Source organism: Phocoena sinus, chromosome 1, assembly GCF_008692025.1.
Source record: "Phocoena sinus isolate mPhoSin1 chromosome 1, mPhoSin1.pri, whole genome shotgun sequence".
NCBI lineage: Eukaryota > Metazoa > Chordata > Mammalia > Artiodactyla > Phocoenidae > Phocoena > Phocoena sinus.
Genome location: NC_045763.1, coordinates 75,448,541 through 75,473,549, shown reverse-complemented (window position 1 = coordinate 75,473,549; position 25,009 = coordinate 75,448,541). Strand labels below are relative to the sequence as shown.

At 42.8% G+C, this 25,009-nt stretch overlaps 1 protein-coding gene across 7 annotated transcripts in view; it reads left to right on the top strand.

Annotated features, from left to right (window-relative positions):
- Positions 1-17,729, top strand: part of MCOLN2 (mucolipin 2) — a 64,962-nt gene extending 47,233 nt beyond the window's left edge. For 3 of the 7 annotated variants that reach the window (XM_032652243.1, XM_032652245.1, XM_032652247.1), the window contains exons 12-14: positions 9,552-9,758; positions 11,129-11,250; positions 13,613-14,440. In XM_032652243.1, the coding sequence (XP_032508134.1) occupies positions 9,552-9,758; positions 11,129-11,250; positions 13,613-13,649 (366 nt within the window). In that variant the 3' untranslated portion in view covers positions 13,650-14,440. Of the gene's footprint in view, positions 1-9,551; positions 9,759-11,128; positions 11,251-13,612; positions 14,445-14,703; positions 14,708-17,717 lie in introns of those variants that run through there. The other 4 variants (XR_004352710.1, XM_032652254.1, XM_032652241.1 and 1 more) reach the window with 4 other exon arrangements.
- Positions 17,730-25,009: the final 7,280 nt, after the last annotated feature.

The following is a 25,009-nucleotide window of genomic DNA, read 5'->3' as shown; positions in this document are numbered from 1 at the left end:
TGAAGGGATGGAATGAGGCCACACAAAGGAGGAACCTTACTCCAAACTTCTTGGTTTGGATTTCTGCTTTGCCTCCGCACTTTGAATATTGTTAAGCAAGAGACATGACCTTGAAGGCTATATTCTCTGAAGTTTAGATTTTACTGCAGCTTGGACTGGAAGCTGAAGAGGCTGAAGTAAAGAAGGCTTCCTTGGAGGTTTCTGTAATAAGTATGTAAGTGTTGACATCAGAGTGGAGTAGAAAGAGTGGGTCAGAGAAACATCATAGGAACGGACAGACCTTATTAGATTGTAGAGCAGGGAAGATAAATGGATTCAACGTACAGTATTTTGTTTTATGAATTCATTTATTTATTTATTTTTGGCTGTGTTGGATCTTCATTGCTGTGTGCAGGCTTTCTCTAGTTGCGGCGAGCGAGGGCTACTCTTTTTTTTAACATCTTTATTGGAGTATAATTGCTTTACAATGGTGTGTGAGTTTCTGCTTTATAACAAAGTGAATCAGCTATACATATACATATATCCCCATATCTGCTCCCTCTTGTGTCTCCTTTCCACTCTCACCATCCCACCCCTCTAGATGGTCACAAAGCACCGAGCTGATCTCCCTGTGCTATGCGGCTGCTTCCCGCTAGCTATCTGTTTTACATTTGGTAGTGTGTATAAGTCCATGCCAGCGGTGGCTACTCTTCATTGCAGTGCACAGGCTTCTCATTGTGGTGGCTTCTCTTGTTGCAGAGCACGGGCTCTAGGCACACGGGCTTCAGTAGTTGTGGCTCATGGGCTCTAGAGCGCAGGCTCAGTAGTTGTGGCACACGGGCTTGGTTGTTCCACGGCATTTGGGATCTTCTCGGACCAAGGCTTGAACCCGTGTCCCCTGCATTAGCAGGCGGATTCTTAACCATTGTGCCACCAGGGAAGTCCCTTTTTGTTTTTTTTTTTTTATGGAGTAGAAAGAGTGGGTCAGAGAAGCATCATAGGAATAGACAGAACTTATTGGATTGTAGAGCAGCGAAGATAAATGGATTCAACACACAGTTTTGTGTTTTTTAAATTGAAATATAGTTGATTTGCAATATTGTGTTAATCTCTGCTGTACAGCAAAGTGATTCAGTTATACATATATATACATTCTTTTTTCAATATTCTTTTCCACTATGGTTTATCACAGCATAATGAATATAGTTCTCTGTGCTATATAGTAGGACCTTTTTGTTTATCCATTCTCTATATAGTAGCTTACATCTGCTAACCCAAACCCCCTACTCCATCCCTCCCCCTTGGCAACCACAAGTCTTTTCTCTATGTCCATGAGTCTGCTTTGTAGATAGGTTCCTTTGTGTCATATTCTAGATTCCACATATAAGCGACACACAGTTTTAAGCACTTGATTATTTTGGAGTAATTTTTCTTTGGTAGGAGACTGGAATCACTGACAGAAATAGGGAAATTTGGAAGGACAGCACGTTTTCTGGGTTCAGGTGGTAGGAGGTTTTATTGTGTTGCATGTGAACTAGTAGCACGACTGCCAACTGGAAATATCCCAGAGACATTCATGAGGGACTTGGCTGCCCCCAAAGCCACACTTACTGACCTGATGGATGTATAGGCCCCCACCACTAAGGACAGAATTGGTTCACAACTCTACAGTAACTTGTTGCATCTGCGTTTCTGAAAACTATATTGCCTTTTGCCTATTAAGTCATTATCATTCTTTACATAGAAGTTTTTCGCATTCATCTAATATTTAACCCTCTGACCCCAGAGATGTTCATTCATTAAGCACCTGCTGTTTGCTTTTAGTCGATGTGGCAGTCATTTGTCAACCACGTAAGCCAGATGGGGGCTGAGGGATTCCGGGGACATTCCACACCGGCCCCTGCTCAGCTCTGCCCTTCAGGGCTGTCACGTGTTCAGTCAGCCTCCAGCTAACTACCTCATGTCACCGCTTCTACCTGGCCCCTCAAACTCGCCTCGTCTAGAACTGAGTCCAGCAGAGATCCCTCCCCCGCCCCCTTCTGGACTTACTTTCTCTCCAGTTTCCTCCTCAGTTTCCTGTGGATTCCTTGCAGTCCTGGGCCCCTGCACTCACTCTCACTGGCGTCCAGGCCCTGGGCTGTTCTCATTCTAGGAGATCTTCACAAGCCGTGGTTACCATTTAGAAACCCAGATTAGATACTGTCCCTTGTCTTTTTGTTGTTGTTGTTCTGGAATTTATTTTTATTTTTTATTTTTTTAACATCTTTATTACCGTATAAGTGCTTTACAATGGTGTGTTAGTTTCTCCTTTATAACAAAGTGAATCAGTTATACATATACATATATCCCCTTTTCTCTTCCCTCTTGCGTCTCCCTCCCTCCCACCCTCCCTATCCCACCCCTCTAGGTGGTCACAAAGCACCCAGCTGATCTCCCTGTGCTATGCGGCTGCTTCCCACAAGCTATCTATTTTACGTTTGGTAGCGTATATATGTCCATGCCACTCTCTCACATTGTCCCATCTTACCCTTCCCCCTCCCCGTACCCTCAAGTCCATTCTCTAGTAGGTCTGTGTCTTTATTCCCATCTTGCCCCTAGGTTCTTCATGACATTTTTGTTTTTGTTTTAGATTCCATATATATGTGTTAGCATATGGTATTAGGTTTTCTCTTTCTGACTTACTTCATTCTGTATGACAGACTCTAGGTCCATCCACCTCACTACAAATAACTCAGTTTCGTTCCTTTTTATGGCTGAGTAATATTCCATTGTATATATGTGCCACATCTTTATCCATTCATCTGTTGATGGACACTTAGGTTGCTTCCATGTCCTGGCTATTGTAAATAGAGCTGCAATGAACATTTTGGTACATGACTCTTTGAATTATGGTTTTCTCAGGGTATATGCCCAGTAGTGGGATTGCTGGGTCGTATGGTAGTTCTATTTGTAGTCTTTTAAGGAACCTCCATACTGTTCTCCATAGTGGCTGTATCAATTTACATTCCCACCAACAGTGTAAGAGGGTTCCCTTTTCTCCACACCCTCTCCAGTATTTATTGTTTGTAGATTATTTGATGATGGCCGTTCTGAACGGTGTGAGATGATATCTCAGTGTAGTTTTGATTTGCATTTCTCTAAAGATTCATGATGTTGAGAATTCTTTCATGTGTCTGTTGGCAATCTGTATATCTTCTTATGAGAAATGTCTATTTAGGTCTTCTGCCCATTATTGGATTCGGTTGTTTGCTTTTTCAATGTTGAGCTGCATGAGCTGCTTGTAATTTTTGGAGGTTAATCCTTTGTCAGTTGCTTCATTGCAAATATTTTCTCACATTCTGTGGGCTGTCTTTTCGTCTTATTTACGGTTTCCTTTGCTGTGCAAAAACTTTTCAGTTTCGTTAGGTCCCATTTGTTTATTTTCGTTTTTATTTCCATTTCTCTAGTAGGTGGGTCAAAGAGGATCTTGCTGTGATTTATGTCATAGAGTGTTCTGCCTATGTTTTCCTCTAAGAGTTTGATAGTTTCTGGCCTTACATTTAGGTCTTTAATCCATTTTGAGCTTATTTTTGTGTATGGTGTTAGGGAGTGATCTAATCTCATACTTTTACATGTACCTGTCCAGTTTTCCCAGCACCACTTATTGAAGAGGCTGTCCTTTCTCCACCGTACATTCCTGCCTCCTTTATCAAAGATAAGGTGACCATATGTGTGTGGGTTTATCTCTGGGCTTTCTATGCTGTTCCATTGATCTATCTTTCTGTTTTTGTGCCACTACCATACTGTCTTGATTACTGTAGCTTTGTCGTATAGTCTGAAGTCAGGGAGCCTGATTCCTCCAGCTCCGTTTTTCATTCTCAAGATTGCTTTGGTTATTCGGGGTCTTTTGTGTTTCCATACAAATTGTGAACTTTTTTGTTCTAGTTCTGTGAAAAATGCCAGTGGTAGTTTGATAGGGATTGCATTGAATCTGTAGATTGCTTTGGGTAGTAGAGTCATTTTCACAATGTTGATTCTTCCAATCCAAGAACATGGTATATCTCTCCATCTATTTGTATCATCTTTAATTTCCTTCATCAGTGTCTTGTAATTTTCTGCATACAGGTCTTTTCTCTCCTTAGGTAGGTTTATTCCTAGATATTTTATTCTTTTTGTTGCAATGGTAAATGGGAGTGTTTTCTTGATTTCACTTTCAGATTTTTCATCATTAGTATATAGGAATGCCAGAGATTTCTGTGCATTAATTTTGTATGCTGCAGATTTACCAAATTCATTGATTAGCTCTAGTAGTTTTCTGGTAACACCTTTAGGATTCTCTATGTATAGTATCATGTCATCTGCAAACAGTGACAGCTTTACTTCTTCTTTTCCAATTTGGATTCCTTTTATTTCCTTTTCTTCTCTGATTGCTGTGGCTAAAACTTCCAAAACTATGTTGAATAAGAGCGGTGAGAGTGGGCAACCTTGTCTTGTTCCTGATCTTAGTGGAAATGCTTTCAGTTTTTCACCATTGAGGATGATGTTGGCTGTGGGCTTGTCATATATGGCCTTTATTATGTTGAGGAAAGTTCCCTCTATGCCTACTTTCTGCAGGGTTTTTATCATAAATGGGTGTTGAATTTTGTCAAAAGCTTTCTCTGCATCTATTGAGATGATCAGGTTTTTCTCCTTCAATTTGTTAATATGGTTTATCACATTGATAGATTTGCGTATATTGAAGAATCCTTGCATTCCTGGAATAAACCCCACTTGATCATGGTGTATGATCCTTTTAATGTGCTGTTGGATTCTGTTTGCTAGTATTTTGTTGAGGATTTTTGCGTCTATGTTCATCAGTGATATTGGCCTGTAGTTTTCTTTCTTTGTGACATCCTTGTCTGGTTTTGGTATCAAGGTGATGGTAGCCTCGTAGAAGGAATTTGGGAGTGTTCCTCCCTCTGCTGTATTTTGGAAGAGTTTGAGAGGGATAGGTGTTAGCTCTTCTCTAAATGTTTGATAGAATTCTCCTGTGAAGCCCTCTGGTCCTGGGCTTTTGTTTGTTGGAAGATTTTTAATCACAGTTTCACTTTCAGTGCATGTGTTTGGTCTGTTCATATTTTCTATTTCTTCCTGGTTCAGTCTTGGAAGGTTGTGCATTTCTAAAAATGTGTCCATTTCTTTCAGGTTGTCCATTTTATTGGCACACAGTTGCTTGTAGTGATCTCTGATGATCCTTTGTATTTCTGCTGTGTCAGTTGTTACTTCTCCTTTTTCATTTCTAATTCTCTTGATTTGAGTCTTCTCCCTTTTTTTATTGATGAGTCTGGCTAATGGTTTAACAATTTTGTTTATCCTCTCAAAGAACCAGCTTTTAGTTTTATTGATCTTTGCTATCGTTTCCTTCATTTCTTTTTCATTTATTTCTGATCTGATCTTTATGATTTCTTTCCTTCCGCTAACCTTGGGGCATTTTTGTTCTTCTTTCTCTAATTGCTTTAGGTGTAAGGTTAGGTTGTTTATTTGTGATGTTTCTTGTTTCTTAAGGTGGGATTGTATTGCTATAAATTTCCCTCTGAAAACTGCTTTTGCTGCATCCCATAGGTTTTGGGTCATCGTGTTCTCATTGTCATATGTTTCTAGGTATTTTTTGATTTCCTCTTTGATTTCTTCAGTGAACTCTTGGTTATTAAGTAGTGTGTTTTTTGGCCTCCATGTGTTTTTGTTTTTTACAGACTTTTTCCTGTAATTGATATCTAGTCTCGTAGTGTTGTGGTCAGAAAAGATACTTGATACGATTTCAATTTTCTTAAATTTACCAAGGCTTGATTTGTGACCCAAGGTATGATCTATCCTGGAGAATGTTCCATGAGCACTTGAGAAGAATGTGTATTCTGTTGTTTTTGATGAAATGTCCTATAAATATCAATTAAGTCCATCCTGTTTAATGTATCATTTAAAGCTTGTGTTTCCTTATTATTTTCATCTTGGATGATCTGTCCATTGGTGAAAATGGGGTGTTAAAGTCCCCTACTATGATTGTGTTACTGTTGATTTCCCCTTTTATGGCTGTCAGTATTTGCCTTATGTATTGAGTTGCTCTTATGTTGGGTGCCTAAATATTTACCATTGTTATATCTTCTTGTTGGATTGATCCCTTGATCACTATGTAGTGTCCTTCTTTGTCTCTTGTAATAGTCTTTGTTTTAAAGTCTATTTTGTCTGATATGAGAATTGCTACTCCAGCCTTCTTTTCACTTCCATTTGCATGGAATCTTTTTCCATCCCCTCACTTTCAGTCTATATGTGTCCCTAGGTCTGAAGTGGGTCTCTGGTAGACAGCATATATATGGGTCTTGTTTTTGTATCCATTCAGCCAATCTATGTCTTTTGGTTGGAGCATTTAATCCATTTACATTTAAGGTAATTATTGATATATATGTTCCTATTCCCATTTTCTTAATTGTTTGGGGTTTGTTATTGTAGGTCTTTTCCTTCTCTTGTTTTTCCTGCCTAGAGAAGTTCCTTTAGCATTTGTTGTAAAGCTGGTTTGATGGTGCTGAATTCTCTTAACTTTTTTTTTTTTTTTTGCGGTACGCAGGCCTCTCTCACTGTTGTGGCCTCTCCCGTTGCGGAGCACAGGCTCAGCGGCCATGGCTCACGGGCCCAGCCGCTCCGTGGCATGTGGGATCTTCCCGGACCGGGGCACGAACCCGTGTCCCCTGCATCGGCAAGCGGAATCTCAACCACTGCACCACCAGGGAAGCCCTCTCTTAACTTTTGCTTGTCTGTAAAGGTTTTAATTTCTCCATCAGATATGAATGAGATCCTTGCTGGGTAGAGTAATCTTGGTTGTAGGGTTTTCTCCTTCATCACTTTAAATATGTCCTGCCAGTCCCTTCTGGCTTGCAGAGTTTCTGCTGAAAGATCAGCTGTTAACTTTATGGGGATTCCCTTATGAGTTATTTGTTGTTTTTCCCTTGCTGCTTTTTTTTTTTTTTTTTTGCGGTACGCGGGTGTCTCACTGTTGTGGCCTCTCCCGTTGCAGAGAACAGGCTCCGGATGCGCAGGCTCAGCGGCCATGGCCCACGGGCCCAGCCACTCCACGGCCTGCAGGATCTTCCCCGACCGGGGCATGAACCCGTGTCCCCTGCATCGGCAGGCGGACTCTCAACCACTGTGTCACCAGGGAAGCCCTCCCTTGTTGCTTTTAATATTTGTTCTTTGTATTTAATTTTTGATAGTTTGATTAATATGTCTCTTGGCGTGTTTCTCCTTGGATTTATCCTGTATGGGACTCTCTGTTCTTCCTGGACTTGATTAACTATTTCCTTTCCCATATTAGGGAAGTTTTCCACTTTAATCTCCTCAAATATTTTCTCAGTCCCTTTCTTTTTCTCTTCTTCTTCTGGGAACCCTATAATTTGAATGTTGGTGCATTTAATGTTGTCCCAGAGGTCTCTGAGACTGTTCTCAATTCTTTTCATTCTTTTTTCTGCTCTGCAGTAGTTATTTCCACGATTTTATTTTCCAGGTCACTTATCCGTTCTTCTGCCTCAGTTATTCTGCTATTGATCCCTTCTAGAGAATTTTTAATTTCATTTATTGTATTGTTCATCCCTGTTTGTTTGCTCTTTATTCTTCTAGGTCCTTGTTAAACGTTTCTTGTATTTTCTCCATTCTATTTCCAAGATTTTGGATCATCTTTACTATCATTACTCTGAATTCTTTTTCAGGTAGACTGCCTATTTCCTCTTCATTTGTTAGGTCTGGTGGGTTTTTATCTTGCTCCTTCATCTGCTCTGTGTTTCTCTGTCTTCTCATTTTGCTTATCTTGCTGTGTTAGGCGTCTCCTTTTCGCAGGCTGCAGGTTTGCAGTCCCCGTTGTTTTTGGTGTCTGTCCCCAATGGCTAAGGTTGGTTCAGTGGGTTGTGTAGGCTTCCTGGTGGTGGGGACTGGTACCTGTGTTCTGGTGGATGAGGCTGGATCTTGTCTTTCTATTGGGCAGGTCCACATCTGGTGGTGTGTTTTGGGGTGTCTGTGGCCTTATTATGATTTTAGGCAGCCTCTCTGCTAATGGGTGGGGCTGTGTTCCTGTCTCGCTAGTTGTTTGGCATAGCGTGTCCAGCACTGTAGCTTGCTGATCGTTGAGTGGAGCTGGGTCTTGGCGTTGAGATGGAGATCTCTGGGAGATTTTTGCCATTTGATATTACGTGGAGCTGGGAGGTCTCTTGTGGACCAGTGTCCTGAACTTGGCTCTCCCACCTCAGTGGCACAGCCTTGATGCCTGGCTGGAGCACCAAGAGCCTGTCCTCCACATGGCTCAGAATAAAAGGGAGGAAAAAAAGAAAGAAAGAAAGAAGATAAAATAAAATAAAATAAAGTAATTAAAATAAAATATAAAAAATAATTATTAAGAAAAAAAATTTTTTAAGTAGTAAAAGAAAGAAAAAAAAAACAAATGGACAAACAGAACCCTAGGACAAATGGTAAAACTAAAGCTATACAGACAAAATCACACACAGAAGCAAACACATACACACTCACAAAAAGAGAAAATGGGAAATATATATATATCATTGCCCCCAAAGTCCACCTCCTCAGTTTGGGATGATTCGTTGTCTATTCAGGTATTCCACAGATGCAGGGTACATCAAGTTGATTGTGGAGATTTAATCCGCTGCTCCTGAGGCTGCTGGGAGAGATTTCCCTTTCTCTTCTATGTTCGCACAGCTCTCGGGGTTCAGCTTTGGATTTGACCCCGCCTCTGCATGTAGTTCACCTGAGGGCATCTGGTCTTCGCTCAGACAGGACAGGGTTAAAGGAGCAGCTGAGGGGCTTCCCTGGTGGCGCAGTGATTAGGAGTCCGCCTGCCGATGCAGGGGACGCAGGTTCGTGCCCCGGTCCGGGAAGATCCCACATGCCGCGGAGCGGCTGGGCCCGTGAGCCATGGCCGCTGAGCCTGCGCGTCCGGAGCCTGTGCTCCGCAACGGGAGAGGCCACAACAGTGAGAGGCCCTCGTACCGAAAAAAAAAAAAAAAAAAGGAGCAGCTGATTCGGGAAAGCCTGCAACTAGAGAAAGCCTGTATGCATCAACGAAGACCCAACGCAACCAAAAAAAAAAAGAAAAAGTTAATTGCTTAGACCCAGTAATAGGAAAAAAACATTATGCTAAGAATCGTGCATTGCATTGTTCTTTATAATAGCAAACATGATTGGCATGTCAACAGGGAAATCGTTAAATTTGACATTTCCAAGGAGTGGTTCCATTATCTAACAAATGCTAAGTATGAATAACATAAGACTATGTTAAATAGAAAAGAAAGAAGAATCTGGATCCAGAATTGTTAGATGATATGACCACAAATATATAAAACGTGCAAAGGAAGAAAACTGAGGGAAGTGTCAAGAGATGATCTTTGTGAGTGTGGAGGAAAGTTTTGAGTAACGCTTTCCTATGCGTGGTATTCCAGATTCCCTAAAGTGAATGTTAATAACAATGGCAGCAACATCTTTAACAAAACCAGCTAACTAGATACTTCTCTGCTTCTTTGGCTAATATGTCTCAAAAGCTACTTTTGGTCTCCCCTGCACAGTTTGAAAATCTGAACACAGTTGCTGAGTGTTTGTTTTCTCTGGTCAACGGTGATGACATGTATGCGACCTTTGCTCACATCCAGCAGAAGAGCCTCTTGGTGTGGCTGTTCAGTCGCCTGTATTTATATTCCTTCATCAGTCTTTTCATATATATGATTCTCAGCCTTTTCATTGCAATTATTACAGATTCTTATGACACCATTAAGGTAAGCAGTTATTATTTCCTGCCAAAAAACGATTGCAAATTCTGTATAGATCAGAACATGGGAAAATACTATAATATTTTACTTACTTAAAATACTGTAGTTTTACTTAGATTTTGAGGTTTTGTAGAAAAGAAACTTTTTAGATGCTGGAGGTTAATTTAAATATGCATTTAGGACATTGTCCCTGGTGCCCAGTGGATTGGTTTGGAGGTGTGGTGGGAAAGAGAAAGGAAATGGGTAAAGACGGGCTGAGTTTGGTAAATCAAGTAGTTGGGCTGTTGGTCTTGGCACTGACAGGTGTACCTGCCTGTCCCAGAACTTAGACTTTGAGTAGTAAGTTTCAGTGATAAGGGGTGACCGTCATCCTGACAAATGTCCAGATATTGGCATACCTCATACACTGGATGCCGCTCGTGTGGTGCAGGTTTCCTTTACATTTTAAAAGCCAAGGCTTTTGTGGCTGTTTGGCCTCCTGCCTTCCTAAGCCACCTGGTGGGTTGTGTGTCCTTTCAGATTAGGTCCATTTAACTTATGTGTAGCACAAAGGAAGCTCTGCTGCCTCGGGGGCAGTGGTGTCTCCGCAGCAGATGGTCATGCTCAGAAAATCCTGTTTCGGGGCCAGCATCTGAGCAACCAGGGGTCCCATGTCTTGGGGTGTTGTCCTCTTCTTGAACCCTTCTCAGACTATCTCAGAAGAAGCCAGTCCATTGAAAATACTTCTGAGCACTTTGTGCGCAAGGAGATGCGTGTTCCTGTGGGAATGGGTGGTTGGCTCCACAGCGGGGCTGGCCATGGGGAGATGAGCAGTGCCCTGCTCACCGTGGGAGCCTGTCCTTGACGCGGCCGTGTCCCCGTGAGTGCGCCAAGCCTCGGTGACCTGGTGGATGACCTCACTAAGTGTGAGGGGAGGGGTCTCTCAGGGTCTTTATGTCTGCTTGGAGGGACCTACTGCCTTCTACCTCACTAAGTGACCAACTTCTACAAAAGTAGAGGAAATAGGGATTACTTCCCAGCCAGACTCTATGGGCAGTGTGGGGAAGAGGAGGTCTTACCTGGTCTTGCAATTAACATGAAAGCTTTAGACTTCTATTTCCTTCACTCCTTTAATTAACACACCTCTCCCCTGCCCCACCATGGCTTGATTTCTGGAGTTTTCCTCTGGATGGCTCTCTGTTCAAGCCATGGTGACCCTGGCTTGGCTTTCAAGGGACTGATAGATTGATTGATGATTGATCATTGTTAATGTCAGTTCTTGGATCTGTGCTAGCAACGTGGGAGAGTTTTATTTTAGCAGAGATGGATTTGGTTTGTTGACAAGAAGCAATTTCTCTCAGTGTAACTAAGGTAACAACACTGTGTACTTTTTAAAGAAATACCAACAGAATGGGTTTCCTGTCACGGATCTTCAGGAATTCCTGAAGGAGTGTGGTAGCAAAGAGAAGTGTCAGAAAGAGTCATCAGCCTTCCTGTCCTGCATCTGCTGTCTGAGGAGGTCAGTACTGTGTTCAGTCGGGTCTCTGTGCTCCCGGGATGAGACGCCCTGCTGCCTTAACAAAGGGTCCTCCCAGGTCAAATGCTACACTCAGGAATCAGCTGACTGGAGGAAATAATGCATCCCTCCTTGCTTTCCTCCCACTGTAATTGACTTTAGAAATGAATTGTTTCTTATAGAACAAGGTAGAAAGGTACATGACATGGTTGAAATCTCTTGGGAATATTATGAGAGTGTTTTGAGAAGGCATGAGCTATGTCCCTGAAGTCGAGAGACTGAGCTGGCCAAAGGAAGAGGTCAAAGCCCTTCTTTTTAGAGATGGAGTTCTGGGAACGTCAAAGGTGTTTTCCCCTTTTCGCAATCTGTAGTACAAATAACCTTCCTTGAGCAGAGCAGGAAACCCGCTTGAGAGGAAGCCATACGTGTCCTTGGCTGCAAACACAAATCAGCTGATCACCTGCTGTTTGCTCGCCATTCATCAGTGCACGTGCAAAAATAGTCTGGACCTCAGTGGCAAAGCCTCCACATAGTGGCTTGGGGACTAGAAAGGGGGTCAGATGAGGATAATTTTCTTAATTATGCCCATGTTTGTTTTCATCTGAAGTCAGGAGTAGGGGTTGTTAACTGCAAGTACCCCCTACTCATGTGTTTCGAGAAGGATTCTCTAAACCAGATTCCTGAAGGAAGATGGGAGAACATAATTGCTACTTAAAATCGCAGGATGTATTTTCCGTTAATCAATTCATACTGCAACTTGGGATTTGAAATGGTATGTTGGAGCATTTCCAAAGAATGTCTGGTAAGTATGAAATGAGGTCTTCTGAGAAGAGTTAAGTTTTTTACAATCACAGTTTATCCTCTCAGAGCATTGAAGTGTTGCCATGGAAGCAAGGATAAAGGGAAATTACTTTTCTTTATAGGCAGCTGCCTCCTAGGAGGCACCTTGTATTATAAGGAAAGTCTCTCAAAGTTGCTTTTCTAATATGTAGTTAACTGTAAAGAAAAAAAAAAAAAGCATTTGAGAATGTAGTTGTGAATTCTAGAAAGTAATGGATAGGTTTTGGTGTTTGATTTTTGGGCCTCACAAAAAGCCCTGGGAGGTTGTTAAATGGTTTCTTTGCAGCCATATGGGATGAGTGAAAGATTTAAGGAGTGAACTTGGAAGACTGAGTGATAAGATCGGACCTGAGCGGTGAGAAGAACAGAGCAACGTCAGTAGACAGTCTTCCCTAAGACATGCTAAGGGTTGTAGAGAGGGTGCCTGGTGCGGAGGCAGGTCTGCCCATCGTGAGGAATGAAAGGATTAAATGGAACAGAAGAGTCCACCAAAGGAAATCAGCTGAAGAACTAAGATGCTGAAAGTTTTGAAAAAAGAGGATATCAAAAACAAAAACAGAAGTGGCTGAAGGTGGTCATGGGTGAAGTCAGCTAGATCAGTTTTAGCTGAATAATCAGATCAAAGCCTGGAACCTAGGGTGGTCTGGATGGACCCTGCAGAGAGTCAATGAGGTTCATAGGGCCTGATGAAGGAAATGGGTTGTACTGGGGCCTTGGAACAAGTGATGGCTTTGAAATCACCAAAAATTAAATACACCTGGATGTGTTTAACAGCCGGAAACCTAAGAATGGAATAAAATTGAGGAAGGCTATGAATGGAGAGTACGTATTGGAGACAGACCTCACTGAGGGAACCTGGGGAATAAGGGCATCATAAGACTTGGTGTCTGGGCCCCTCTCCAGTGCCCATGACACACAACCCAGCTATCACAGCTCCACCTACTCTGGAGTATGGCCGGGTTGCTCTTTTTCAACCAAGCAGTCCAGCAACCACCACAGATTCAATCTCCCACAGACTGATTCTCCCTTGAATAGTTGACTGAGCCCCTAGCCTGATGGTCAGAACACCTGAGTTTTCGTTTTGAACCCTGTCAATTACTGAATGTGTCCCCTGACCTTTCCTAAACCTCTTGGTTCCTCCAGTGTCATCAGAGTGGAACAGGTAGCCTCTGCAACCTCTTCTAGTTCTAATGTGATCTGGTTCTTGGGAGAGATGTGCTTGGTTGAGCAGATGCAGAGTTAACCTTTCTCTACCACAAGGAGGAAAATCTGCAGTTCTAGCCATTGAGAAGCTTTGTCAAAGGGAGATGGAGGGTAGACAACTCCTCAAAATTACCAAAAGCGTCTAGTCAAACTCCCAATAATGTAAATTGTCCTTCTTAAGTTTTCTTCCTCTTAAATGTCACATTCAGCGTGTCAATAACCTATGTATGCCTACATGATAGAGTATGTATTCCTGTTCTGTCTCAAAGATTTTCAAGCCATTGTTCTCTTTTCTCTTTCCTTGTCTTCCTTTCTATTACAGGAATGGAAGCGATGACCACTTGATGCTTATTAACTAAAATTCTCCTGCTGAAGATAATCGAGTTCAGGTCTCCGTATCAAGTGACAATGAAGAGGGACCCCAAATGGCTTGGACCAGCACTTCCAAAAATACTGATTGCGGAGTGGGAAAGAGGACTGGCTCTGAGCTGTCTGAATAGAACTGAAGTTTCAAACTTCCTTTTTATAAACTAGGATGATGAAGAATAGACCACAGTCAACTACTGGGCATTGGTGTAATAGAGCAGTGCCGGTGAAATTCTGTATTAGTCTTTTAATTTATGACATCACAATGTTGGGATGGAAAAAAATCACATTTCAGAGCGTGCAAAACAACGGTATTTAAAGCCATGCATTTGAAGATATGAGTTTATCATCAAATACGGGTTTGTCTTAAAAGTGATTCTTGGGTTAGAAGACATTTGTTAATTCATGGTCTGCACAAAACTGAAATTGGTTGCAGTAACGATTTAGGCACTCAAAGCTGGAGAACTGTTAAGCCTTGTAAAGATTACACTTAAATCAACAAAAAGACCTCTTGCGGTGGACATTTCTTGGCTTATTTTCCTGTGGTCTTCTCAGCATGATATGAAACTATCGGCAAAGTCAGTGGGATAAACTGGAAACAGTCATTTGGACACCTTGTTACAACTTGTGCTAATTGTTGATTGTACACACATGACATGTGGACATTATACTACAGCAGTGGTCACTCATTTTAACAACCAAACTCCACCGTGGTGGGGATTTACCCTTGTCAAGCAAGGAAGATGGTATTTTTTCCCAAATAAATTAAATTAACTTTTATCATAACATATGGAACTCCTACTACTTTTTAAAAATGCATTGTCTCTTAACATCTACTTAGTGAAAAATTCGGATCACATCTCTATCAGCTATCTGGTCTCCAAAAGGGATTTCCCACTTTCTTAAAAGCAGTGAAGGAGATATAGGGGCTAGTTATTCAAGAAATATTTATGAGAATGACTTCAGATTAAGATCACTTCATGCATAGATTTAGTTCATACCTGAGCTATTTTAGGGGTCACCTATTTTAAATTTACTGGTGAAGAGTAGGGTTTGAATTAAGTAGGACTCTCATCCCAGGGCTCTCCCTCTTTTTATCCTCCTCCCCACCAAGCCCCTGCCAGAGTCCCTCTGGTGCCCCACTCCTCTCTCCATGCCCCCATACTTTCTTCATGTGCCCACACCAAATCTAGGCCAGGAAAGTCTTCCAGTTAAGCCCATTAAAGTCTGTAGGTGGGTGACTCAGGTCTATACACAAAACACTTTGCTAAAATTATCATTTTAGTTATAAACTACTTACCAAAAATGTCAAGAATTATATTCAATTTTTTTTTTTTTTTTTTTTTTTTGCGGTACGTGGGCCACTCACTGTTGTGGCCTCTTCTGTTGCAGAGCACAGGCTCCGGATGCGCAGCCTCAGCGGCCATGGCTCACGGGCCCAGCCCCTCCACGGCATGTGGGATCTTCCCGGACCGGGGCACGAACCCGTGTCCCCTCCATCGGCAGGCGGACTCTCAACCACTGTGCCACCAGGGAAGCCCTCAATTTTTAAATTAAGAACCATTTAACCCGTGGTTCTAGGGTCATTCCCATGACTCCAAAATCAGTGTGCAGTTAGATCACTTATTCACCTCTGAGTATACCCCCAGTACATCGTTTATCTCTGAATAGAGTTGCTATTAATGCCTTTTATGTAATCTGCCGCTGTGATGCCGCTGTGACTACCATTTGAAGTGAAGATTAATGACGGTCTTCTATGCTTATATTTTTCTTTTATTGGCTTTCATGTTTCCTTTTATTCCTTTTCCCTCCAACTGGACAAAACCCTTTCAGGAAGAAAAATCTTTTTTCAAGTTTACCCTGTATCTGTGGAAACATTGTTTTCTCTCTTTCTAATAATTTTAAACAATTGTCACCTTGCCAACTGTATTACCTATTTGGATTTTATTGAACAATGTTTTCTCATAACTCCGCTAATAGACACATCTGGGACAATCCACTTTCTCTCCTTCCCTAGGCCTCCACTTGGAGAGTTCACTGTGAAAGTTAGGAGACACATTCTTTCTGCCTATTGGTTTCATTATGGGATCTCCTGTTCTTTTCGAACGTACCTCCTTGGCTTGCAGTGACTTGCTGAAAGCCAGATGCGGCATCCTTAAGCCTGTTGACTTGGGGTGGTAGAAAAGATCATGGGCGTGGAGGACATCTAGACAGACTTGAGTCAAAATCCCAGTTTATCCTGTAGCTTTGGGGCCGTGGGCAAATTACTTTCTGCTTCTAAGTGATGATGACAAACCTTAAACTGTGGGATTGGCATTTAAGTCAGGTAACTCATGCAAAGCCTGGCACTGAATTGAAACTTGAGCCATTCTTTTCTTTTGATTTTCTGCCACGTTTGTAAGTAGGTTCCATGGGATCGTGGAGGAGTGAAGATGTTAAGACATTTAGTCTGCCTGGGTACCTGTCCTCCTACTATTCAAGTCTCCTTGGACAGGTCATACCAGCCTCAGTTTTCTCATCTGTAAAGTGGGGCTTGCAAGGATTAAATGAGTCAAATTTAAAGTGAGTAGAGCAGGGCATGACTTATAAGTGCTCAGTGAATGTTAGATCTTCAAAAAGCTTTTCTTTCACGGTCTACAAATGTACAAATCTATCACCTGGGCCAGCCAGGAAGATCTTTGCTTTGAAGTGAGCTCATCACACACTTTTAGTGGACTTTGTTAGGACTCTGAGTGTGTAGACACCCATATCCAGCCCTGTCCTGGAGGCAGTGATCAATTCAGTGTCTAAAGTTCACACAGTTGTACAGGAGCCTGTGGACATGAACAGCCTAAATGCCCTGCCTTCAGGGGCAAAGCTGTCAGTCCTGATGAGAGGGTAAAATTCCCCAAGGTGTACAAGTGTCACGAATCCCCAGTCCTTCACCTTGGGTGAGACCCTCTGTCCTCAGCTAGGAGCCCACTGTCTCAACCAAATTTGTCAGAATGTGTGAAGTACAGGTCAGGTACAGGTGCTGATCTGAGGTAGCAAATGTGAAAAGGTGAGAAAGGGTATTTAGGAAAAGGTCTTCAAGAGATTCCAGTCACCGTCCCCAACCCCTGCTGAAGGCTCACATCATAACAATCGTGGGAGGGTTGCCTGACCCACTCTCCTGCCCGAGGAGGCCTAGGCTTAGCATCTAAGGTTTATGAAAAGCACAGTGATCCAGACTCTTGATTTAGAGGTTACTAGCTAGTCACCCTATCGTGCCCGAGGGCCTCCCTGTAAAAATAGCCCAGCACTATCATTGAGGTTCAGGGACCCTAGAGTCATTGGGAAAGTATGTTTCCCGACCTGCTACTATGGTCTTGGCCATGGATTGCTCCTGACGATATAAAGAGCCGTGATGCTTAGAGATACGATTCCAGGTATCTGTATCACTCATGTGTGTTGGCCACTTATTCCAATAACGTTGAATAACTAGACCCCATTTTACTACTCACTGGTTCACCTTTATTTTCATGTAACTTGAGCAAATCTTGTTTTGCTACCCCTGACTTGAAGTTTGAACATCTCGACCACGGTATTCCAATGACGTAGTCTTCCTCTGACAAAGATCTAGAATTTCACATAACTGTAGAACATGCACGAAGTCGCTCTTGTGTGACAGGATGATTGAGGACCTCACAGGCGAAACCCCGAGCGCAGCATCTGGATCTTAGGCGCTTTAGGAAGGACAGTGAATGATGGCCTGGGAACTGGTGCTGGAGCTCGTGCTGAACACCTCTGCCTCCCCTCCTTGTTTTTTTTCTAATTGAGAGGTTCCGCGCTCTCAGTACTGATAAAAGGCAGCTTCGTGGCTGTGTGACCTGTGCATCTGAAAAGGTTTAATGCTCTGCCCTCAGAGTCTTGAAATTCTCAATATTTTTTTAACAGAGAGCCTCACAAGTGATGTAGCAAATTCTGATGATGGGACTGTGTAACTCAGCGACTAACAAAATGATTAAAGCATGGCCTTTTAGGAAAAGACTAGGATTCCAGCCTTGTACATTTTCTTTAAAACAATTGAAATGTAACAAAAGGAAAGAGTGAAGCTGAGTGGGAATACTTTTTAACAGACTTTTGGGTGCACCATTTTTCTCAGTTTCTATTCTCGCAAGTAAGTGGCTGTGGGGCTTCTTTTCTCATCTCACATCTTTGTTTCACAGATTAAACGACTGTAGTTGGTGATATTGGCCAATATCATTTCCATGTCATGCTGGCAGGTTGGAGCTGGGCTGCTCACCTTTACCCCCTTCCCTGTGCACCACCCTGCCCCCTACCCCCCATCAATGAAGAGCCTCATTTTCCGAATTTCCACTTCATGTTTTTCCCTTGACAGAGAATCAGCTTAGGGTGGTTCTTCTAAACTCGAGCATGTTTGCCTAGTTGCCATATGACCTTCCACCTTGCTCAGCAAAGTCCTTTGGGACCTGCTCCACCCACTGGATAGTCAAGCCCTCGCTCCAAGTTCTTTGCAGTCATTTGCTTTTAGAACGAAGGACCCATCTTTGAATGGGAAGCCGTAGAATTGTTCAGCATGCTGTGTATTGGAGAAAATAACATAGTAGCACTGGGAAGATTTCAAGATGAACCAAATCTCAAAACAGACACTCAAGTTGTTAGGGAAAACCATACAACTCACAGCAATTCTACCATAGGCTCATTTACAGCAAATGAGGCTGCAAACCAGAGGATGAAACTGATGGCCAGTGTTTCTCTTGCCATCTGTCTCTGCCAGAGAACCAGGGAGTGAACGAGAAGATAAATGGGTACACATGAACATTTCCACACCACCTTTTGTAATAAGGACAGCAAAATTCTGACTTCTTAAAGCTCTCTGGGAGCTATCAGCTGTGGTGGATGGAAAGGACAATTTGTTAGCGTGATACATGTTCCTTAGTTTCTAATGATACATAAATTATCCCACGAGCCATGATACATATGGTCTACAGAGAATTTTAAATGAAAGCAATTTTTTTTTCTAGCAACACTAATTGCCTAGCAGCAGTAAATTACTCATCCCCCGCTTCCTGTGGGCTACAGTCATTACTCTCTCCTGGCGGTTGAGCCCATGTCCCCCAAGAGAAATGTTTGCTTTGACAAAGTGAATTTACATCCTCACTTGTGAGCCTGCCATGCCGGGTCTACAGAAGGAGAGGGTATTAATAATGCCTGATTTCAGACCTAGCACCGAGTGTTTGTGTTATCCTGCACGTGTTATCTATGAAAACAGGACAGTGTGTTGGGTCTTAGCTCTTGGCTGCCTTTGGAGAAAAATCAGGGAGCTGCTCTCAATATTTAATCTTTTCCAGCTTGGGGGTTTAAAAGGTAGACTTAGATAAGAAATATGGACATTTCCAGGATGACAGGTTAAGCAAGGGAATTGAGAAGCACCATTAATTTTGGGAAATATTAGATAATGACGTGTGTAGATGGAAAATGCTGATGCTATTAAGGACTGTAATTCAGTACATATTTGTTGATTTCCAACATTGTGCTGGAAACTTAGGAAGTAAGGAATGAATGCACGATCCCTGCCCTCACGAAGTTTGGTGTCTAGTGGGAGGGACAACCATGTACCAAGCAAGGGTAATACAAGGTCACCCACAGTACTAAATGAGAGCAGGATGGCAGTAGCTCCTGCCTGCCTGGAGTATAAATGAAGGCCTCTGAAGGAGAAGTAGACAATGCTAGAACTGAGACTTGAATAACACATTTTGTTCGACTAGATGGTCATGGTGTAGGGTTGGGGGGTAGGGCTTTCTGGCTAAAAGGAACGGTGTGACAATGGCTTGGACATCTGAGAGAGAACCCAGCCAGTTAGGGGAAACTATGTTTTGGGGTGGTCAGAATATAGGTCACATGTTGGGGAAAATGATAGAAGACAAAACTCGAGAAATGGCAAAGGAGGGCTTTAGACCTGGGAGGTACATGACCAGAGAAGGCAGAACTGGGAAGGATGGATCAGGGTGGTAGGAGATAAGCAAGGAAATCAGTTACAAAGCGGCTGCAATCATTCAAATTAAAGAAAAGAAAAGAAAAGAAAGTGATGCTATTACCCTGTAATTAAACTCAAAAACAAACACAACGAGAAACTTTGCCTGAAAACTGTCTCTGAGGAATATACCAGCTCTCACATATATGTGTTATCTATCTGTATGTATATTTTTTCTTTCTTAAAAGGTTTCTCTGCTAAATACCCTGTCATTTCCCTGAGAGTTTGTGCTTTTAGACTATGCATTTAGAGGGAGGGTCTCGTTTCATAACTTCTATTATTGAGAAATGTATTTATTAGGATGAATGTGTTGAATGCATATTTCTATCACATGGTATTTCTCCTTCCCACATATTTAAAAAGAAGCTTAGGGCTTCCCTGGTGGCGCAGTGGTTGAGAGTCCGCCTGCCGATGCAAGGGACACGGGTTCGTGCCCCGGTCCAGGAAGATCCCACATGCCACGGAGGGGCTGGGCCCGTGAGCCATGGACGCTGAGCTTGCGCGCCCAGAGCCTGTGCTCTGCAACGGGAGAGGCCGCAACAGTGAGAGGCCCGCATACCGCAAAAAAAAAAAAAAAAAAAAAGAAGCTTATCTAAGACTGTCTCCACATCATCCCTCCCCATCTATCCTACACACACACACACACACACACACACACATACACACACACACACACACACACCACTCTGCAGCACCCTGAACTTGACCAGCCACAGTTTGTGTCTGTAAAGGTGGCGAGACTTGTAGGTGTGACCGCTTACAAAGCCAGCCTGACATCTATAGTCTGAAGTTTACGGGTGGCACACAGACTTTTGGAAGTTTCCATCTCCCTGCCCCCTACCCAGGACAACCATCAAGATCACAAAGGTCAGACTGAGTGTGGCCACCTGGGAAAGCGGTGTCACTGGGAAGTGCTGGGAGGTGCTGTGCCTTGATGCCTCCTTAGGCTAGGAAAGCATGACAGAGGGGTGTGGAGAGGTTGAGGGTTAGCGGACGGCGGGGTGAACTGATTAAAGGACTCTGAGAAGAGACTGTGTGATTTGGAGGTCTGTAGTGAACGTGGTCATGTTAGAGGAATATTCCTGGGCTCAAGTAGCCTGAGACTGGGAGGAGAGCCAGGGCGGAGCGGGTGGCATAGCTTCCATCTCACAAATGTAGAAAACCTGGCATGTACAAGTGCCCAGGTGCACTCTTTCCTTCCAGACCCCTGCAGAGAAGTTCAGCAGTTTGTGCTGAGACCAACCCCAGTCATTCCTCCTTTCAAGTTCTCCCTGCTCCAGTGAACTCACCTCATGAGGACTAGAGGTGGGAGACTCTTAACACTTCCTTAATTCATGGAATGGGTGAGGGGCAGGGAGTGGGAACCCTATCAGGGGTTTCCTCACCTCTCAAAGTAGGAGGTCAGGGAAGCCAGGCTGGGCGTTGGTGGTGAGAGAGAACTCTCGAAGCTCTGCAGGCTGAGCGTCCTGAGGGGCACAGTGGGCAGCCTGGCTTGGCCGCTGGTGGTTCACCCTCTCAGCATGCCCAGAGGGCCAAACCGTGATCTTCAGGCACTCTACACCAGCACTGTGACCCTGGGTGACCAGCAAGACACTATGCGGGTAAACTATCTTGTCCACAACTGTTCCTGGACAGTGAGGCTGCCCAGCCCGAGTCTGATCTCTGGGGAAAATGCATTGGAGTTTCCAGGCAGACTAACTCGGAGACTGTTTCCTGTATCTTTTCTCAGGAAAGTCAAGTTCCTGGAACAGTACTTAAGGAACCATAGTAATGGACTGAGGAAGGGATGGGTGGATCAGTGATGATTCTTCTACTAGACTTTTCTCTCCCTTGCATAAATGGCCCCAGAGTCCATCTGGGAAAGATGAGCACATGAGAAGAGATGACAGGCAGGTGAGGGAAGTTTGCGTGCAGGCATGGTTACGGCTAATGGGTGATGACGGAGCTTGATCTCTCTCACACTTTTCTCTGGGCTTCAGGAAGCCCTAACCTTTAGCCCTTATGCAAAATATTCTGTCACAGTTTTCACATGCATATGATTGAGCCAAAAGAGTTGACATTTGTTATTCTGCATTAAAAATGAAGCAACTAGGGCTTCCCTGGTGGCGCAGTGGTTGAGAGTCCGCCTGCTGATGCAGGGGACCCGGGTTCGTGCCCCGGTGCGGGAAGATCCCACATGCCGCAGGAGCGGCTGGGCTCGTGAGCCATGGCCGCTGGCGTCCGGAGCCTGTGCTCCACAGCGGGAGGGACCACAGCAGTGAGAGCCCCGCGTACCGCAAAAAAAAAAAAAAAAAAATGAAGCAACTAAATGGGATAAACCCCGTAGATATATATTTCTACCCCATGGGCCTTTTGCAAGAAGGGCAATTCACGTTCACAGCAGGCAGTTCAGACAGTAAGTTATTGAGATAGAAATGCGCACAAGCCAAATGAGATAGTCTCATCAACCAGCATCATCAGGAATGTGTCTTAAAAAAAGATAACCTTGCAACCATGTAGCCAGATAAACTCTGGATGGATTAAAGATTTAAACATGAAAAATTAAGCCTGTAAAAAACTAGAAAGAAATATAGATGAATATTGATCTGACCCAAGAAGTAGAGAAGGGCTTTCTGAGTTTAAAGCTGCCAATAAACCATAAGAGAAAAATCAGACAGATTTACTACACAAAAAGGGGAAATTCCTGAGAATTAAGAATGTAAACAGGGCTTCCCTGGTGGCGCAGTGGTTGAGAGTCCGCCTGCCGATGCAGGGGACACGGGTTCGTGCCCCGGTCTGGGAAGATCCCACATGCCGCGGAGCGGCTGGGCCCGTGAGCCATGGCCACTGAGTCTGCGCGTCCGGAGCCTGTGCTCCGCGAGGGGAGAGGCCACAACAGTGAGAGGCCCGCATACCGCAAAAAAAAAAAAAAAAAAAAAAAAAAAGAATGTAAACAAAAATTGTAAAGTGCCCTGGGAAAAAAGAATTGCAGCATATATGACTGGCTTAGTATCCTTTCTCAGAGAAGAAACATTACAAATTTCTGGAGGGTGAGCCCCAAAGGTAAGGACTAAATTTTTTGTGTTTCTGTATTTCATGTGTATAGCATTTTTGCTGACGAGTAACAAGCACACAAAAAACAGTATAGTTTTGAAAAGCTATATTCAACTGGATGCCTACTATGTACACCTATTATTGCTACTCATCCCAACAAACTTACAGCTTATGTATCAGGATTTCCACTTTACTGAAGAGAAAACTTCAGATTAGGTGACAGAGCCTGGCTTCAAATCCAAAGCCTTGACTCCAAAGCTCTCTCTCATCTCCCCTTTCTTCTGCCTGCTTTCTAAATAATACTTGCTGAATAGAACTGAATGGCAGGAAAAAAATGTTTATCCTCCTTAATGAGAAATGTGACTTCTATTTTCAAACAACACCCTGTTAAGCAACATTCCTTGAACTCACACAATGCTGGTGCTAGTGGAAACTAACCCGTATCTTTGTAGGAGAGTTAAAAGCTCCATAGAAGTTCCCAGTTCTTACATTAAGTTGCCAAGTGATTTAAACAAGTTGTCAGGATGCTCAAAAGCTGAGAATCCTTATCTTTAATACAGAGATAATAAAATTGAGACTACAGAGAGGTCAAGTAACTTGTGCAAGGTCACACAGCAGTAATCACCAGAGCTGGGACTCAGACCCAGGCAGTCCATCGTTAGAGCTGGCTAGCTCACAAAGTTGATGTAATGTCTAGGAGATAAGGGATGTCAGCAAGGTTTGAAAAGGATAAACTGGACACATTGGGTGAACGGAGATAAAAATTAAAGTTATAAACCTGTTTTTTGTGTGTGCAAGAATTGTGAAAATAAGAGCTTGATAGGGACATCTCAGATGTCTGGGTGTGTCCTTCTTGACCTAGTATCTATTTTAAAATTTCTACAGCTTAAAATGTACACTGGCAGTCTGATCATCCCCTCTCTCCCATCCCCTTTATAGAAACCAGTATGGCAGTACTGATTAATGGATTAAAGACAACATGCCCACACTTAGAATTGTACCCAACTAGCTTTTTCAAAAGAAAAAAGAAAATAAAAACAGATAATTGCATCCACTGGGGTGGAGTTTCTGGCATGTGCAATGATGAATCACCATATAGTTGTGATTGAGAAAAGATAACCACCTCGACTCAGCGCTTCTTTCATCTCACTGGCGGGAAGCCAGGAGAGTCAGTGTTAAAACCTGTTTTAATATCACTCATGTACTTTTCATGCCTCTGTGCAGTACTTGATCATTGACAAAGTCAGCAGTTGTATGTGCATCTCAGTCAACATACCTTTCGGAAAACGCCCTTCATATTCTGTCTCTCTAATTTATATGATTTATTTTTCTAAACCATTTGAGAGATAGTTGTATATATTATGTCCCTTTATGCCTTAAGGCTTCAGTGTGTATTGCCTAAGATCAAGAATAGCCTCTTATATACAAGGATATATTGTACAACACAGGGAATATAGCCAATATTTTATAATAACTATAAATGAAGTATAACCTTTAAAAATTGTGAATCATTATGTTGTACACCTGAAATTTATAAATACTGTACATCAACTATACCTCAATTAAAAAGCAAACAAAAACCAAAAAGAATAGCCTCTTATATAATCATAGTACAACAATTAAATTCAGGAAATTTAACATTGATACAATGCTTTTATCAAATCTACAATCCATATTCCAGTTTTATCAATTGTCCCAGTGATATTCTTCATAACATTCTTTCCCCTCCAGCACAGAATCCAATCCAGAGTCTCTATTGAATTAGTTGTCATATCTCCTTAGTTCCCTTTCATCTAGAACACTTTCTCAGACTTTGTCTTTCATGACACTGAGATGTTTGAAGAATACTGGTCATTATTTTACATACAGCCCCTTAATTTGGATTTGTTGATGTTTCTTCATGATTACATATAGGTTATATATTTTTGGTAGGAATACCACGGAAGCATTGTGGTGTCCTCCTCACGGTGTCATATCTAGAAGCACATGACACTGGTGTGCTCCTCATGGGTGATATCTATTTTGATCACCCTGTCAAGATGTTGTCCGGTTTCTCCATCATTATAGTGGCCATAAAAATGCACAACTCAGATCTCCCAGCGTGAGAAGCCTAACTGATGACTGTCCTGGCTGCTGTGCACAGAATCCATCTGTGTGGAGATCCCACTTTCCACTGACTGCTCTGGCCAATGAGTGAACACAGCAACAATCATAAGGCAGGCCCTTTCCTGCCAGACGGGGACCCCTCTGATGGGCTCCCAGCAGCCTGGCTGAATTCCTCTTCGAACTCGGTTGCATCTAAGA